The sequence below is a fragment of the Chiloscyllium plagiosum genome, unplaced genomic scaffold (assembly GCF_037043375.1).
Source record: "Chiloscyllium plagiosum isolate Xiang-an unplaced genomic scaffold, Cpla_swu_hap1 HiC_scaffold_8, whole genome shotgun sequence".
In the NCBI taxonomy this organism is placed as follows: Eukaryota; Metazoa; Chordata; class Chondrichthyes; order Orectolobiformes; family Hemiscylliidae; genus Chiloscyllium; species Chiloscyllium plagiosum.
The window spans coordinates 38,403,996-38,423,692 of NW_028270146.1; the positions used below are offsets into that span (position 1 = coordinate 38,403,996).

General features: G+C 40.6%; 1 protein-coding gene across 3 annotated transcripts in view; it reads left to right on the forward strand.

Moving 5' to 3' along the window:
• The first annotated feature begins 11,497 nt into the window (after positions 1-11,497).
• Positions 11,498-19,697, forward strand: part of rtn1a (reticulon 1a) — a 235,465-nt gene continuing 227,265 nt past the window's right edge. For 2 of the 3 annotated variants that reach the window (XM_043697266.2, XM_043697267.2), the window contains exon 1: positions 11,498-11,799. In XM_043697266.2, coding sequence (XP_043553201.2) covers positions 11,577-11,799 — 223 coding nt within the window. In that variant the 5' untranslated portion in view covers positions 11,498-11,576. The remainder of the gene's footprint in view (positions 11,800-19,697) is intronic. The other variant, XM_043697271.2, reaches the window with a different exon arrangement.

Sequence of the window (19,697 nt, forward strand, 5' to 3'; positions counted from 1 at the left end):
GCAGTGATGTTTGAATAATTAAGAGAAGCAAAACTAGTAAAAAACTTAAAGAAAACAGAATTCACGAAGGCAGAGGTGATGTTCTTGGGATATAACATCGGTCATGGAAGGTTGAAGGTCATGGAAGGAACGCAAAGATGAAGGCCATCGAGGAATTTCCATGATCAATCTTGAAGAAAGAGGTGCTTCAATTTTTGGGACTAAGTGGATTCTAATGAAAGTTTGTTCCAAACTTCAACAGCATGGTGGCACCACTAACAGATTTACTGAAGAAGAACACAAATCTTTGGTGGACAGAACAATATCAGGAGGCATTTGACAATTTAAAAACAATATGAACAACCACCCCAGTTTTAGCTACATCAATTTTTTGAAATGCTTTAAAGTTGCAATCAATGCTTGTGAGAGAGGCGTTGGATGTGTACTGCTACAGTCAGATTATGATGGAATTGAATGGAGAGTTGGTTACTTTTCAAAGAAACTCAACACCCTCCAGAGAAAATAACTCTACCATTGAAAAGGAAATATTGAGTTTGGTACTGGCCTTACAACATTTTCATGTTTATGTGTTATGATATGGGGTAAACCCCTCTGCTAATTTAAACCAACAACACAGAAAAGATTCACCCCGTACTGTAATCTGTTAAAATTCAAGAGGTAAAGAACTATCCCAAAATTCACTATTGAAAGTAAAAATTAACAATTTTATTTCTTTATATCTAACAGAGAATATTAACTAACAACTATTTACAATTCTTTTCTCTTAACCCTATCTTTTACCTCCCCCTCTACAATGCTGGTCTGATTTTTAAAAAAAATCCTGATTACGATTTACAAAAGAAAATTAATCACGTTTCATAACCAGCCAGCTTTGCTGAGTTTCCTCTGTAGATTTTTCTCTGTAGATTCTCTCTCCAAGTCAGTTTCTATGTTCTGCTGTACAAACTTCTTTAACAGACAGGTACTTTTATGAGCGCTCTTAAACTAGCAGCTGACCTCTGTTGGTCTTTTGATAGTTCTCTCTCAACTGTTCAAACATATTCAGTTTTATACCCCCAAAACATTGGATTTTTTCATTGTTTTTAATATTATCAAACCATTAAATTCAAACTTGATTGGAGTTTGGGATATTTGGTCATAATTTAAACTAATTGGCCAAATTTGAATTTGTTTTTGTCTCATGGCAACGTAGCTACATTGTTACCTTGTTCTGGACTCTGTGTGCTTCTCTAAGTCTTTGCTAGCTTTTCAACTCTCTTAAGGGTACTGTACCCCTACACCTTCATAACATATGTGATGAACATTGTGTCGGAGACAGTTGTGTACACAGATCACAATGCTTTTACATTCTTGGAATGATTTAAAGGCAAGTATATGAGACTATTTCATTGGAGTCTTATGTTATAGAGTTTTAATTTACAAATTATGCATGTTTCAGGTCATAAGAATGTGATAGCAGATGCATTATCGTGGATTTAATGGTAAAATATAGATAAGATTGAACAGATACCAATGTTATATATATATATGTGTGGAAATTAATATGAACTTAGATTAATGTCCTATGTATTTCTTTGTAATGGGGTCAAGAATTAGAAAAATATAAAGCCATCTTTTCATTATGATGGTTCATTTTTTCTGAGAGGTATATAGGTATCTGGATGGGTATATGAATAGGAAGGGTTTAGAGGGATATGGCCAAGTGCTGGCAAATGGAACTAGATTAGGTTAGGATAACTGGGTGGCATGGACGAGTTGGACCAAAGGCACTGTTTCTGTATTGTACATCTCTACGACTCTCTGATTGGTTAAATTCGAATGGTTGTCAACATAGCAACCAAAACTCAGGTACTTGTTTCACAGCTAAATGTTACATATTTTCAATTTTCCAATACACTCTGAGACTGCTAGTCAGTCACATCACAGGTGCCTGCAAGCTCTCAGTGCAAAACTGCTTTCACTCTCTCTTAAAGGTATAGTATACACCTTCAACTTCATAACCACCTTGCCCCTGAAGAAAAAACCATCATAATGAAAAGGTGGGTTCATTTTTTTTTCTAATTCTTATCCCCATTATAGTGAAATGCATAGGACATTAAGCTAAGTTCATATTAATTTCTGCACATATATCAGTTTATGCTCCAGGATATTAAACCCAATCGATTTTGAATTCACTGTTTTGCTAACATCGAACTAATGAGATGATCCGATATTTGGGGTATAAAGAATCAGGTATTTTGAGAGTTAGTCAGAAAGTAACTGCCATTGAGAGACTGCCACTCAAAACACTTTCTATCAAAGGTACCTTTTCCATATGAAACATCTTTGCAGCAAAAGACCGAAGATGACCCAGGTAACTGAAAGAAGACAAACATTGACAACAACATCAGCTGGCTGATTTTGAAATTCAGTTGATATAATTTTAATACAGGCTTTTATTGGAATAGAACACTGTTATAGAGTTAGAGATAGATAACAAATCTTTAAGAGAAAGGAGGCTTAGAGTTGTAAATAATAGTTGTTTAATGTTCACATTTAGGATTAAAGAATAAATTGATACTTTTTCTTTAAATAGTGGAATTTGAGAGTTCTGTCACTCATACTTTAACAGATTACAAGGGGAGGTGAGCCCTTCTGGGTGTTTGGTTTCATTAGCTGAAGGATTCATCACTGTTGTAACACATGTGAAAACTCCAGGTCTTATACTCAATGAAGTTTAGAAGGATGAGGGCAGATCTAATTGAAACATACAGAATACTGAATGGCCTGAACAGAGTTGATGTTGGGAAGATGTTTCCATTAGTAGGGAAGACTAGTACCCAAGGGCACAGCCTTAGAATAATGAGATGATCTTTCAGAATGGAGATAAGGAGAAACGTCTTCAGCCAGAGAATCTATGGAATTCATTGTCACAGAAGGATATGGAGGCCAAGTCGTTGAGTATATTTTAGACTGAAATAGACAGGGTCTTGAGTATCAAGGGGATTAAGGATTATGGGGAGAAAGCAGGAGAATGAGGTTGAGAAACCTATCAGCCATGATTGAATGGCAGGGCAAACTTGATGGGCTGAATGGCCTAATTTCTGCTCCTATGTCTTATGGTCTTAGGCCAGCCTAGTTCAAGATTGCTACTTGGATTAAACCACTCTCATTTGTAAAGAATGCCCTGGACTGTAGGAAGAAGACAAATGACTTTTTCCACTTTGCCAGCATTTTCTCTAAGATACCTCAAACTTATTCTATCTGTGACACTATACCCACCCTCCACCAAGGCTTATGCTCTCCCTATCTCACTTCTGACCTCATTCACCCACCACCATCACTTGATTGGCACTGCATATACAAACATTCACTTGTTCCACCATTGATATTGTGTACCATCTACAAGACATACTGCAAAATTTACCAAGTTTCGTTGGACAGCATCTTTCAAACCCACAACCACTAACATCTAGAGCAATAGGCATCAAATACATGGGGAGTAGCACCACTTGCAAGTTCTCAGCTAAGCCATTCACCATCCTGGCTTGAAAATATATCATCATTCCTTCAGTGTTGCTGGGTCAAAGTCCTGTTACTGCCTCCCTAATGGTATTGTGGTTGTACCTACAGCAAATGGACTGCAGTGGTTCAAGAAAGCACCTCACCACCACCTTAGTGAAGGCAGCTAGAGATGGGAAATAAATATTGGCCCAGACAACAATGCCCACATCCCATTAATTGAAAACTAACTCTCATCTCTTTGTGTTGCCTAATAATTGACTCTGGACACCTCCCACCTACACCAACAGTAACAGCTATACCACACAAATTTATCTTTCTTTAATACTTGCCTCTTTCTCAGTCCAAGAAAAATTGGCTACAACAAGGTAGAAAAACTGAAGAAGGGTAAAAACAATGACTGTAGATGCTGGAGATTCCCCTGGCCTCGGACGCCATTAGCATGCGGCTGATGCTGCTGCCACCCCCACGCTGATTGATGATGTCACTTCCGCCCCCATCATGGCAACTCCCACAACCACTTCCACCCCTCACAATTCCTCATGCAACACATGTGACATCACTTCCGCCCTTCACATCATCGCTGATGCCACATGCTCAGTGACTTCCGCCACCCCTACTGCTGTGGTCACCACCACTTCCACCCCCACCAGCGCCATTCTGCTGACATGCCCCCCACAGTCACTATCCCCACCCCCCAGAACCCCGAGGGGAACACTACCCCTGCTCATGACTCCACCCCCATTCCCCCACCATCACACCCACTCCAGTTACAGGTTCCAACCCCACTCCCAGCTCTACACCCACACCAGATCCCAGCTCCCAGCCCTGCCGAGTTTTCACCATCCTCCCAGACCTCCCCCTCACTGAGGACGAACGATCAGTCCTCAGCAAAGGACTCACCTTCATCCCCCTCCGTTCACGCATCAATGAATTTAATACACGCCGTGACGTCGAACAATTCTTCCGTCGCCTCCACCTCCGAGCTTACTTTCACAATCAGGATTTCCGCCCACCTTCCAAGGATCCCTTCGCCCACCTCCAACACACTGCATCCACCTGGACACCCCGCACTGACCTATTACCTGCCCTCGACCTCTTCATTTCCAACTGCCGCCGGGACATTAAGTGTCTCAACCTGTCTACCCACCTCCCCCACTCCAACCTCTCACCCTCACAACGCGCAGCCCTCCAATCCCTCTGCTCCAATCCCAATCTCACCATCAAGCCAGCAGATAGAGGGGGAGCAGTGGTAGTCTGGCGCACTGACCTCTACACCGCTGAAACCAAACGCCAACTCGAGGACACCTCTTCCTACCGCCCCCTTGACCATGACCCCACACCCCATCACCAAACCATCATCTGCCAGACCATACAGAACCTCATCACCTCAGGAGATCTCCCACCCACAGCTTCCAACCTCATAGTCCGGGAACCCAGCACTGCCCGGTTCTACCTCCTTCCCAAGATCCACAAGCCTGACCACCCTGGCCGACCCATTGTCTCAGCATGCTCCTGCCCCACTAAACTCATCTCTACCTACCTCGACACTGTCCTATCCCCCTACTCCAGGAACTCTCCACATATGTTCGAGACACCAACCACGCCCTCCACCTCCTCCAAGACTTCCATTTCCCCGGCCCTCAATGCCTCATCTTCACCATTGATATCCAATCCCTCTACACCTCCATCCGCCATGACCAGGGCCTCCAAGCCCTCCGTTTTTTTCCTCTCCAGACGTCCCCAACAGTACCCTTTCACCGATACTCTCATTTGTTTGGCCGAACTGGTCCTCATCCTTAACAATTTCGCCTTTGAATCCTCCCACTTCCTCCAGACCAAAGGGGTAGCCATGGGCACACGTATGGGCCCCAGCTATGCCTGTCTCTTTGTTGGCTACGCAGAGCAGTTGATCTTCCGTAATTACCGGCACCACTCCCCACCTCTTCCTCCGCTACATTGATGACTGCATTGGCGCCACCTCATGCTCACGCGAGGAGGTTGAGCAATTCATCAACTTCACCAACACATTCCACCCTGACCTTAAATTTACCTGGACCATCTCTGACACCTCCCTCCCCTTCCTGGACCTCTCCATCTCCATTAATGACGACCGACTTGACACTGACATTTTTTACAAACCCACCGACTCCCACAACTACCTGGATTACACATCTTCCCACCCTACCTCTTGCAAAAATGCCATCCCGTATTCCCAATTCCTCCGCCTCCGCCGTATCTGCTCCCAGGAGGGCCAGTTCCACCACAGAACACACCAGATGGCCTCCTTCTTTAGAGACCGCAATTTCCCTTCCCACGTGGTTAAAGATGCCCTCCAACGCATCTCGTCTACATCCCGCACCTCCGCCCTCAGACCCCAACCCTCCAACCGTAACAAGGACAGAACGCCCCTGGTGCTCACCTTCCACCCTACCAACCTTCGCATAAACCAAATCATCCGCCGACATTTCCGCCACCTCCAAACAGACCCCACCACCAGGGATATATTTCCCTCCTCACCCCTTTACGCCTTCCGCAAAGACCGTTCCCTCCGTGACTATCTGGTCAGGTCCACGCCCCCCTACAACCCACCCTCCCATCCTGGCACTTTCCCCTGCCACCGCAGGAACTGTAAAACCTGTGCCCACACCTCCTCCCTCACCTCTATCCAAGGCCCTAAAGGAGCCTTCCACATCCATCAAAGTTTTACTTGCACATCCACTAATATCATTTATTGTATCCGTTGCTCCCAATGCGGTCTCCTCTACATTGGGGAGACTGGGCACCTCCTAGCAGAGCGCTTTAGGGAACATCTCCGGGACACCCGCACCTATCAACCACACCGCCCCGTGGCCCAACATTTCAACTCCCCCTCCCACTCTGCCGAGGACATGGAGGTCCTGGGCCCCATTCACCGCCGCTCCCTCACCACCAGACGCCTGGAGAAAGAACGCTTCATCTTCCGCCTCGGAACACTTCAACCCCAGGGCATCAATGTGGACTTCAATAGTTTCCTCATATCCCCTTCCCCCACCTCACCCTAGTTCCAAACTTCCAGCTCAGCACTGTCCCCATGACTTGTCCGGACTTGTCCTACCTGCCTAGCTCCTTTTCCACCTATTCACTCCACCCTCTCCTCCCTGACCTATCACCTTCATCCCCTCCCCCACTCACCCATTGTACTCTATGCTATTTTCTCCCCACCCTCCTCTAGCTTATCTCTCCACACTTCAGGCTCACTGCCTTTATTCCTGATGAAGGGCTTTTGCCCGAAACGTCGATTTTGAAGCTCCTTGGATGCTGCCTAAACTGAAGAAGGGTGGTGAGTTACCCAACAATGGGCTTGGTTACATTCACATTCCCGATGAAGAACCTATGCCCAAAATGCCGATTCTCCTGCTCCTCAGATGCTGCCTGATCTGCTATGCTTTTCCAGTGCCACAGTTTTGAACATTGGGCTTGGTTAGCAAGGCTAGATCACATGAAATATAGAGAGAACTCACCATTTGGATACAGAACTAGCTTGAAGGTCGAAGAAAGATGGTGGTGGGGAGGATTGCTTTCCAGACCGGAGGCCTGTGACCAGTGGTGTGCCACAAGAATCAGTGTCGAGTCCACTGCTTTTCATTATTTAAATTAATGACTTGAATGTGACTATAGGAGATATAGTTAGTAAGTTTGCAGATGACACCAAAATTAGAGGTGTAGAGGACAGTGGAGAAGGTGACCTCAGATTACAACGGGATCTTGATCAGGTGGGCCAATGGGCTGAGGTGTGGCAGATGGAGTTTAACTTAGATAAATGTGAGGTGTTGCCTTTCGGAAAAACAAATCACGACAGGACTTAAACACTTAATGGAAAGGTCCTGGGGAGTGTTGTACAAAGAGACCTTGGAATGCAAGTTCATAGTTCCTCGAAAGTAGAGTCACAGGTAGACAAGATAGTGAAGAAAGGGTTTGGTTTGCTTTCCTTTATTGGTCACAGTATTAAGTACAGGAGTTGAGGTCTTGTTGCAGCTGTACAGAGCATTGGTTAGGCCACTTTTGGACTATTGTGTGCAATTCTGGTCTCCCTCCTGTGGAAGAATGTTGTGAAATTTGAACAGGCTCAGAAAAGATTTACAAATATCTTGCCAGGGTTAAAGGGTTTGAGCTATAGAGAGAAACTGAATAGGCTAGGGCTGTTTTCCTGGAGCATCAGAGGCTGAGGGGTGACCTTATAGAGGTTCATAAAGTCATGAGGGACATGGATAAGGTAAATAAACAAGGTATTTTCCCTGGGGTGGGGGAATCCAGAACTAGAGGGCATAGGTTTAGGGTGAAAGGGGAAAGATACAAAAGGGACCTAAGGGGCAACTTTTTCTCACAGAGGATGGTTCATGTATGGAATGGTCTTCCAGAGGAAGAGGTGGAGGCTGGTACAATTACAACATTTAGAAGGCATTTGGAAGGGTTCAGAGGGATATGGGTCAAGTGCTGGAAAATGGGACTAGATTAATTTAGGACATCTGGTCGGCATGGATGAGTTGGATCAAAGGGTCAGTTTCCGTGCTGTACATCTCTGTTACTCCTCATACCCTATGTAGATAATACTGACTCTGACCAGTGGGAGTGGCTGACTGACCCTGTCCAAGGGCCTGGACTGTTTTCGAGTCTGTCTTTGACCTACTGGCATCCATTGAACAAAGGCTATCTCCATTGACTGACAACCATGTCAAGTTTCCTGGCCTTTGTATCTGCACTAAATGGCAAGACAAGACAAGAGTAATATGCGCCTGGTATCGCTGGCTGAGGGCCATGATGCAAAAAGACAAGGCAAGAATACTTTCACTAGGGTCAAAGTGAATGAGTACTACGACACTAAGAGAGGAGCCTGGTGATGCAGCTTGGTCCAGTCCATGACCTGGCTGTCTGTGTCCTTAAGTGCAAACTGACCTTGCATCAGCATAACCATGACAGTTGCCAGCACAGCACTGAAGTGCAAAACATCCTTTGGTGGAACAGAGATGTACCATAAGTGTTCATAGGGCAGGCACATGTCAAAGGCCAATGTAGATTTGCGATGCATGGAGCCAGTGCCCATGGAATATACCATGAGATGTTGATGCCCAGTGTCCAACATGGAAGTCCTTTAGAGCAAATGGCGAGGTACTCGCTCTGATTTTCATTCCGAGTTTTCACATCTAGCTTGTCTGCTAAAACAGGAAGCTGAATATTAATCAGGCAAGTTGAGCTGTTAGAAAGGTGTTTGAAAAGCAATAAGCCTCCTCTAATTGGCAACTCACCACTACCGAGCAAGAAAATTGTCACTTGTCAAAAGCATAAATATGGGACAAGGTGTTCCCACCATCAAAATCAGCATCACCTGACTTCTGCCACAAATCTCAATGTAGTCCATATCACTTAGAGTCCTGTAAGATTCAATCCTTAATGTTAGATGAAATTTAAGCTTGATGAATACTTAGAATGAGGTTGAGTTTATCACCTGTTTTCAAAGCATTGTTTGCCTGTCATTGCTTTTTCCACAGGTCTTCCTTTTTGTCCCAATTTCAAAAAGATTGGAGCAAAAAGTATGTGCATCGACCAAAAATATCCAATTAAGATTATAAGAGGGATCACTGTTATGTCTTTATATTACAAAATGAACATCTACTGTAAAATACTAGGACTACTTGATGCAATGAGTACTACTATGTCTTGGCAACTCTAAAGCAGGAACCTAACTTGTAACAATTCTTCCTAGGAATTTGATATGTGGAAAATTGTCTATTATGTACTTTATAGTACTGAAAAAGTAGTTTTGTGATTGTAAAATAGCTTTTAACCTTGCCAAGAATTTGTTTCAAGATTTTCTTAAGTATTAAAAGTTACAGGTAGCAGACTTACAGCTAGAGCATATAAACTGTTGCCATCAAAACATTACTGCAATTCTTTTCAAAGTATTGGAATTTCTGAGACTTTGAAGCAGTACTCCAAATTATTTGTTGAAGTTGTTCAAGTTCTTTCAAATCACTCCATCTACTAAAAAAATCCAGAGTTAAGGTTTTAGAAGGCACTGCATACAGGGACCATGCACTGTTGTTTATTTCTTGTATTTTGCCAGAAGGGAAATAATTTGAGGAATTTTAAAAAATTACAGTAGTGTTGTACCATTGTCTCTCGCCTACGCATTAGACTTTCTGGCACCAATCAGAAAAGATTGTTTGAAATAGCTTTCATTTCTATTAAGCATTTTGTATAATGGTCTTTCTTTTGAGGGTAGTAAATGGCAAGCTTCTAACTTTAGCAAATCTTTACATTTTGTGTTTAATTTCTTCAATTTCTTAAATGGAATATACTGGCATTATGCTACTGTTTTTTTATGCAGGTACACGTAATTGTCCATACTTAATGATTTACTGCATTAAGCTTGATCAATAAAGTTTTTCATTTTTCAAAATTTATTTTTTGAAGATGTCTGAAATAATATTTTTATCTACTTTTCTATTCTTATCAAGATTTAGTGTATTTGATCTCATTATAAAGATTATCATTTATCTGATTAAAAGTCACACAACGCCAGGCTATGTTCCAACAGGTTTATTTGGAACACAAGCTTTTGGACCGCTGCTCCTTCATCAGGTGGTTGCGGAGTATAAGATTGTCAGACATAGAATTTATAGCAAATGTTTACAGTGTGATGTAACTGTAATTGTATATTGAAAAAGACCTGGATTATTTGTGAAATCTCATCTTTTCAAATGAACATGTTGGTTTCATTTCTTTCATATGTAAAATTACAGACTTTTCTTAAAGTTACATTCTCAAGTGAACTTATACTCCTCAACCACCTGATGAAGGAGCAGCGCTCCGAAAACTAGTGCTTCCAAATAAATCTGTTGGACAAAACCTGATGTTGTCTGACTTTTAACTTTGTACATCCCAGTCCAACACTGACACCTCCAAATCATTGATTTGATGCATCTACCTTTTACTCTTTTTGATTTAGATAGCCATCAATATAAATTGTATTCTAAATATCATCTCAATATGAGTACAGTCCTTGCCAATAAGGAGCTTCTCTGTTCTGAAGTGCTTCAGTATTTGAACTAGAAAAGCTTTAGGGAGGGGAGGTCTTCATCAACCCCTTTCAGGATTAGAGCTAATTTATGTGACTGGTTTAGTGGTTTTTTTTGTTTAGCAAACGTAATCTACCTGTTCACTTCATAGTCCGTAAAACAGTAGCATTCACATTTTGTTCCCTTCCCCTGTATAATTTTGCAGACCTCTTGGATTTTCTTTCTAAGAATTACATTATAAATCTTGATGTCAGTGTTCTCGGATTGGGCGTGTACTCCAAATAAACTACTTCAAGGTTTTCCTGTATATAATCAAAATTATTTGTTGAAGTTGTTCATGTGCACATGAAAAATTAGAAGACCTCTGAAGGCAAACGGTATTGGTCCTCTTTGTTACACTTTCTACTAAGGTGTGCAGGGAGGGAACACTAACATAGACAAAGGGAGCTATAAAGTGGCGTCACGTAGAAGCTATACTCCGGTCAAAATTCCTCAAATCTCAATGGGTGCGGCATAAATATATGTGAATGATTAAAACCTAAAAGCTACTTTTCATTCCCAAGGCGGGAGACGTGGGACGTTAAATAAAATATGATCACTCAGACATCGGTTAGGCATGTGAATACAGATCAGATACAGGTTCTAAATAATTCATTATATGGACAACTTGCAGCGACTACAGGGTGTAATGTTCAAGATATTTTAGAAATAGTCAACACTTTCAATGTTCCAATATATGTTTTTAAACTTGGAATGGTGGTAATATTATTGATTCATTTCTGGCATATAAATATTTACGTTCAGCTGTAATCAGAATGATTCCCATCAGCCACTTCAATCTTTAAGTTCATCCTCCCACAGCTGACGTCAGGGTAGAAACACTGAACCAAACAAGCCATTTTCACATGCGTACAGGCTTCAGAGTGAGAGGCGGGGAGGAGCAGTGAAAACAGTTGCACAAAGAGAGAAGTTCTTGAAAAAAAAATCTGGGACCTCTTCATAGTCCATCCATCCATCATGGCGAGCAATCCTTTCGTTCAGCCGTTTGCAAAGGGACAGTGGGGCGAGGGCGAGGAGTTTGAGCAGACAGATCGTGGTGTAGGTGTCAGTCCGCAGGCGGGGGCGGCTTTTGGTGGAGGGGATGCAGTTGCAGCAGCCGAGAGCTGGCGAGCTGGGTTGGAGCAGCCCCTCATACCAGACTCCAGGGGACAGCCTGTTACCAAGGCAACTGCATCCGCAGGTAAGGTGGGGCGGGTGGACCGACTGCAGATATGCTTTGGAATTGTATTTAGCACTAGATGCGCCCGTATACTCAGTCTCACCGAATTTTTTAAAGGGTCGATTATGTCGCTTTTGAAAGCCGTAATTAGTAAAAAAAAAACACTTTTATTAATGTCAATTTGCTGTTTGAAATTTCAACTTCTAAAATAATGGACATGCCGAATGTAATCTTTATGTACTTTTAATATTGCAGACGCATTTTGCCTTGCCTGTTAGAAATTGGCACGATTCACAGGATTCTTTGTTAAAAATGTTGGCACTAATCCTGAGTCTGATTTTTAGAAGAGGCTGAAGTAGGTTTGACTCCTGTTTGAAACAAGTTCTTAAGTTGTGGCATCTGACGAATCTTTATCGTATTGATGGCAACCTTTGAATTAGTTAATTGTTGGGATTTTTTTACAGATGCAGACAGTGTTTTAAATTTAACTGTGAATAGAAGGAAGGCAGTGGCGTAGTGGTATTGTCAGTGGACTGGTAATCCAGAATCTCAGATTTGCATCTCACCATGAATTGAAATTTCACTAACATTCTTAAATAAAGGTCCCTCTGTTTGACTTGTGAACTTTCAGGATATTATCACCTGGTCTGGCCAAAATCTGACTTCATAGCATTTGTTTGATTCTTGTTGGATGGGCAATAAATCAAATTAGTATAAAGTTAGTTGTTCTTAGAATCACAGAATTATTATAGTGCAGAAGGAGGTTATTTAGCCCATTGTGCTTTACCAGCTCTACTGTCTCTTTATAATCTCCTGCCTTTTGCCCAGATACTTGCTCATCATTATTATCTGAAAATACATCCAATGCTTTGTCGAATGCCTCAATTGAATCTGCCTCCACGATGTTTCCAGGCAGTGCATTGCATAACAGTGAACAAGTTTTTTTCTAATGTCAACTTTACTTTGTTTGAACATCTCCTTATATCTATAAATTTTCCTTTCAGTTTTGTTTCTATTACAAGTGGAAACAACTTCACACTATTTACTCTGTCAACCCCACTCATGATTTTGAAGTCCTAAATCCGACCCCCTTCAGCCTTGTTCACTCCAGGAAGAACAATCACACCCTCTTCAATCTATCCTTGTAGCTGATGCTTCTCATTCCTGGAATCATTCTAGTGAATTGCTTCTACTCTCTCTCCAGTGCACTCCATGTTTCCTATAATGTGGCTTTCACACCTGTATACAGTCACCTGCTGTGGTCTAACAAATGTCCTGAGTAAGTTCAACATTACTCCCTTAGTTTAGTACTTTGTGCCCCTAGAGGACTATGCTGTATTGTCTTCACATGCCCTGCCACCTTCAATGATCTGTACACATATATAGCCAGGTCTGTATGCTCTAATACCTGCTTTGTGCCCTATATTTTATATTGTCTTTGTGTTCTTATGATCAAAGCTCAGCACCATACATTTCTCTGCCTTGAACCTTACTTGCCCAATCCACCAACTTGTCAATGTTCTTTTGGAGTTCCACAATATTGTCCTCACTATTTTCAGTTCAACAAATTTTAGTGTCATCTGCAAACTTTGAAATTGTCCTCTGCACAACAAGATTCAGATCATTGATATATATTAATCAAAAAATGTTGCTGGGTCAAAATCCTGGAATTCTCTCTCCAAGGACATTGTGGGACCACCTACTGAGGATGCTCAAGAAGGCAGGACAGAAGTGGGTACTACAGATGTTGGAGGTCAGAGTCAAGATTAGAGTGGTGCTGGAGAAGCACAGCAAATCAGGAAGCATCCGAGGAGCAGGAAAATCGACATTTTGGGCAAAAGCCCTTCATCATACTCAAGAAGGTACCTCACTACAACCTTCTCAAGGGCAACTCAGGACAGGCAATAACTGTTGGCCAGCCAGTGATGCCCACGTCCCAAGAGTGAATTGAAAAAATTGAAATTGAAATGCACTGGTTATTGGAGCTTGGTTAATTGAAATTAATTGTTGCTTTGAAAATGACATTTCGGGTCCGTAGGACTTTTGAGTAAATATGCAATGTAGGCTGTTTATAAAGTTAAAGAATCACTTCATTTAGTGGGGAAGTCCTTTGTTGTTAGTTAGTTGAGGGAAAAAATGATGAATATTTCAAGTGTCAGATGAATCCCACATTGCAATCTTGAATGCAGACATTTAAAATATTCATTGCTCACAAAATGCCATTTTCTGTTTATTGATTGTATGGCTCAGTAGGGAAACAACTTGAAGTTGGCACTAAATGTGTATGCTTCAGCATTTTGAAGTAAGTGCATTTTATAATTTAGTAAACCACAGTCAATGTAGTTTCAGAAGAAAGTGATCATGTCACATTGCTTTATTTTGAGGAACTGGAATTTTGAGGTTAATTTTCCAAATCTAGTTTGGAAAGCCCGAAAATGTAATGACCCTTGACTTCTAAAAGGAATATGACACAATTGCAAGCACAATCTATTTTTGAAGTTTAAAATTTAGAGCAAATCCTGCAAATAATTTTTTAAAATTAAAGCATAGAAAGCAGTAATTTGCTCATTAGAGTAAGTGGTAGTCGCTAAGGATTATTGCAACCCTATTATTTGAAATGCAAGTTAAGGTTTATATTCAGAATATTGGAGCACATTAATCAAACCACCTTAGAAGAGCCAGCAGAGAAGGCAGTTCAGACTAATATTAATCAAAATATGCAAGTGATTGGAACAACGGAAATCTACAACTACAGATTCACCACAACAACTCACCAAGGCTTCTTAGAGAGCAATTTCAAAACCCATGACCTCCATAACTTAGAAAGACAAGGGCAGCAGAAAAGTGGGAATGCTACTACCAGAAGTTCCCCTCCAAGCCACACACCAACCTGATTTGAGACTGCATTGATGTTCCTTCGCTGTTACTACATTAAAAGCCTGAGAGCTCCCTCCCTAACAGCACAGTGGGAGTGCCCACATTACGTGGACGGAAGTATTTCAGAAAAGTGGAGTCACCTTCTCAAGGATAAGCATTAAGTGTTGTCCTAGACAGTAATACCCATATCTTGTGAACTAATTAAAATATGTGGTTTAATGCATACAAGCGCAAGGAACTGTGGTTAAAAACAAACTGCTGGAAATACTCAGCAGGTCTAACAGCATCTGTGAAGAGAGAGAAACTTACCGGGGTAATTTAAGATTTGAGTGGAATATGACCCTCCTTCAGAATTTGCATACAGTTTTCTTTTTCAGTTTACATTGAACATGACTCGAGCAGCAAATGAAGATTTTCAAGCTCTGCTTACCGTAGCCAAACTGATAGTGGTATGGTAAATTATTTCCAGTCAAAACCTAAGGACAGCACAAAAAAATGTTTAGAGATATCCCACAGAGTTGATCCCTTGGGCTATTTCAGCCTTTAAAGGATATTTTGCAGAGATCTATTAATAGAGTAATTGTACACTAAACACGGAGCTAAATACTACTTTATATTAAACTATGATATTAGAAGAAGCAGACATCTCTTAAACTGAGAAACATAAAACTCACTGACAATAATTGCAATGTATTAAAAACTTTCACATAAGATTAGTAGAGGCAACAATCAGGTATTGTTTGAGGAAATGTTGAGTGTTATAATGTTGGACCTTATGATTTTTCAAAAAGGATGTTCTCAGACTGGACAAATGATCTTTCTCGGCAATATCTGCTTCTAAGCAAAACTGTTTTTTTTTGTAATGTTTGTCATAGAGCAAATCAATGTAGTTTGAGGTTTTGTCCTTAATCATGGATCAACTGACATTGTCTAATTCATTCTGTACATTCTTTGCTCTTTGGTCCATCATTTATCCTTTCAAGTCAAAACAAAAAAAATTCTTACTTGAATGGGAGAGTGTTGTATGTTTCTTTGGGAGATACCCTGGAATTTATTCTGGTATGCTGACCCATTATGAGTAGTATAACTGATTATCCAAACAATTTTAAAATGAATCTTCCTTGCTGTTTCTCAAAAACACTTAACTTGGTTTTTAGTTCCTATAATAATTATTTGTGCAGAGTGTTTTGGTTACAGTGGGCATTAACATGTATGTCATTTTTTGTATTGATAGTACTGCACAATAACTAAGGCTGTTCAGTCTTTCATAAATGACTAAACACAATTAAAACAAAAGTGTTGAGATACTTGTTACCCTGCTACTCATTGATTCATTATGAAGTCTCATGAAAGGACATAGATTTGCATTTGGATACATCTGACATTCTGTCTTTGAAACATAATTCCTGGTGAATTTGAACATTGAATTATGCTGTGTTACCTTTCAGAAGCTGCAATGCTCAATGTAGATCAAGATGCTTATGTTAGATCTTTAGTGTAGATAAAACCTAGTTATAAGTATTTCTACATTATATTTAATGAAGATAAATAATATACTTGCTGCTAAGTGAGTTTAGAAACACAGCATTTCTCACCTAATGAACAGGAATTGCTGTAAGAATTGTTGGGAAAGGAGTGAATTTGAACTACTTTGAACTCAATCAAGCATCCTTTAAAACTTTACTGGTACATTAGGAAATCTGGAACGTAATGTGATACTTTTTTTGATGCTTCACTCATTTCCTACCTTGTATAGTAAACCAAAATCTGGGCTTATTGGGGGTTGTGCAATATGAAGGAGTGTAAAGCAGTGAACTTACTCAATGTTATGGATCCTTCACAATTGCTGCAGGTGTAATAATAAATGGTTTGTGGTTTGTAGCAATAACTTTCACTTATTTAGTGTCTTTAATGAAGTAAAGTACCCCCAATGCATTTTGATGAAATTTAGTTCGGCATATTTAGTGGGGTGGCATGGTGGCTCCGTGGTTAGCATTGCTGCCTCGCAGCGTCAGGGACCCGGATTCAATTCCAGCCTCGGGTGACTGTGCAAACTCCACGCAAACAGTCACCCATATTTGCGTGGGTTTCCTCCGGGTGCTCCGGTTTCCTCCCACACTCCAGAGATGTACAGGTCAAGTGAACTGGCCATGCTAAATTGCCCACGATGATAGGTGCATGAGTAGGGGAATGGGTCTGGGTGGGTTGCTCTTCGGAGGGTCGGTGTGGACTTGTTGGACCAAAGGGCTTGTTTACACACTGTAGGGAATCTAAATAAATAAAAAATAAAATATACTAAGTCAAAAAATGTATTTGGAGGGCTTATCAAAACTTGGTGAAACGTTGCTTTTAAGAAAGGTCTTAAAGCAGCAGAGTACTTTGAGAAATAGACTGGTTTAGGTTTGAGAGTTCAATCCAAAATGTAGATGGCTAAGGGTAGAGTGTAAGCTAGGGTTAGTGATCACAACATGGTAACATTTCATATTCAGTTTGAGAGACAACAACTTCAGTCTCAAACAGTGTCCATAATTTAAATAAAGGGTAATTACAGACCTATGAAAAAACATTGTCAAAAGTGTACAATGTTAAAAATCACACAATACCAGGTTATAGTCCAACAGGTTTAATTGGAAGCACTAGCTTTCAGAGCGCCACTCCTTCATCAGATGGTTGTGGAGGACTACAACCTGGTGTTGTGTGATTTTTTTTTTAACTTTGTACACCCCAGTCCAACACCGGCATCTCCAAATCTTGTCAAAAGTGAGCTGGGAAAATAGATTAAGGGGAAGGAAGGCAAGTAGATGAACAATGACAGATATTGATCAGGTATTTCCTAACACCTCAGGAAGTTCTATTTCTGATCAAAAGAAGGACTTCATGAGAAGGATGAAACCTATTGTTAACAAAGTTGATCAAGGAAGAAATCGAATCCAAAAACTAAGGCATAAAAACAGCAACAAACCAGCTAGAATTAATTCAACATAAAATCACTACAGTGCAGACAGAGGCCAGTTGGCCCATCAAGGCTGCACTGACCCTCTGAAGAGTATCCCAATCAGATCCACCCCCACTCCATCCCCATCCCTGTAACCTTGCATTTACCATGGCTAAATCACTACCTGTCACGTCCCTGGACATTATCAGAAAATTTAATATGGCCACCTAACCTGCAAATGTTGGACTGTGGGAGGAAACTGGAGCTCCTGGCGGAAAGTCACTTAACTTTTTTTCAGGTTGGAAAGACAGGAATAATGGAGTATTACAAGGATCAATCTAATTATTTACTATCTATATCAGTGACTTTGAGGAGGGGGCAATGTATTCAAATTTGCTTTCGATACAAAAGTAATTAGGAGAGCGTGTTATGAGAAGGGCATAAAAAAATCAGTAATTGGATATTGCTAGTTTGAGTGCATGGGCAAAAGCCTGGCAAATGAAATTTCATGTAGGAGAGTATGAGATCATAAATTTTGGTATGAAGAATCAAAAAGCAGATGATTATTTAAATGAGACTCCATAAAAGTACAACACAGATCTGGATATTTTATGTATGGAACACAAACGTTAGCATGCAAATACAGCAAGTAATCAAAAAGTCAAATGGAATTTTGGCCTTTATTGCTCGGGATTTGGAGTTTATAAACAGTCAAGGGTGTTGGTGTGATCGCACCTGGAATACTGTGTACAGAATATAATGGCATTGGATGGAGTTCAAAATAGATTAAGTAACTAGGCTGATTCCTGGGATGAAGGGGCTGACTTATCAGGACTGCTAAACAAGTTAGGCCTGTATTCATTAGAATTTAGAAGAATGAGATGTGATGAATGAGATCTTATTGATACATACAAAATTCTGAAGGGGCTTGACAGGACATATGTTGAAAGACGTTTCCACGATTGGGGGAATCGTGAATTTCACGACATTGATTCAAAACTGATGTGTGAATTAATTTCTTCTCCAAGAGGGTAGTGAATGTCTGGAATTCTCTATCCAACAGTTGTGGAGGCTCAATTACTGAAAATATTTGAAGAGGAAGTATATTTTTGTAGGAGGCCATGAGAGTTGGCACTGGGGAGATCAGTCATTACCTTGAAGGGAAGGCTTGACAGGACAAATGTCTTACTCTGCTACAATTTCATATATTTTTATGATGTCAGCTGATGTCATTACTGAACAAATCAGATCGCAGAAAAATATCTGACCTGATAGATGTATAAAAATCTATAGTTTATCTGGTGGTCATTTATTGAAAAATAGTGACCTGAGACTGCAGAGTTCCTTACATATCAGAACAGAAATTAATTTCACAAAATACAAAAATGAAAAATAAACTTAGAAATAGAACATCACGTTAAAAAAATCTTTAAACACCTTGCAAATCAAAATTTTAATCCATTCACCAACTTTGTCACTTTAAAATTGTCACTGTCATTTCAAATTCAGAAAAAAACGTTCTGTATCAGATCATGCAGCTGATTATCCTCTGTTCTTTTTTGTGAACTGTGAAGTCATCTTGCATGAATATTCACAAAACTGAGAGCTTAGATTTTCTAAACTTTTAATGACCTGAAGATCTCTAACCAAACATTCCTGGTCTGGAAGCTGCACAAAATAAACTTTTCTACTGAGGTAATAATGTACTCCATAAACTGAACTGGTCTACACACCTTTTATAGGACTGAAACTATATTTGCTTCTGACCTTGGTCAGGTCTTCTTTGAAATGCCTCAAAACATTTTTAATCTTTGGGTTTTCTAAGCTGAAATCAGTCCATGATTATCCTGAACCAAAAACAAGCTAATATCCCTCAAACTTTACCTCACTGTCCTAAACCATCACAATAAAAGTCTTCCATTAATATTCCGAGAGCTCCCTGTACTCTGACACATGTACTGGATTAAGTTAAAAATCACACAACACCAGGTTATAGTCCAACAGGTTTAATTGGAAGCACACTAGCTTTTGGAGCGCCGCTCCTTCGTCAGACGGTGCTCCGAAAGCTAGAGTGCTTCCAATTAAACCTGTTGTTGTGTGAGTTTTA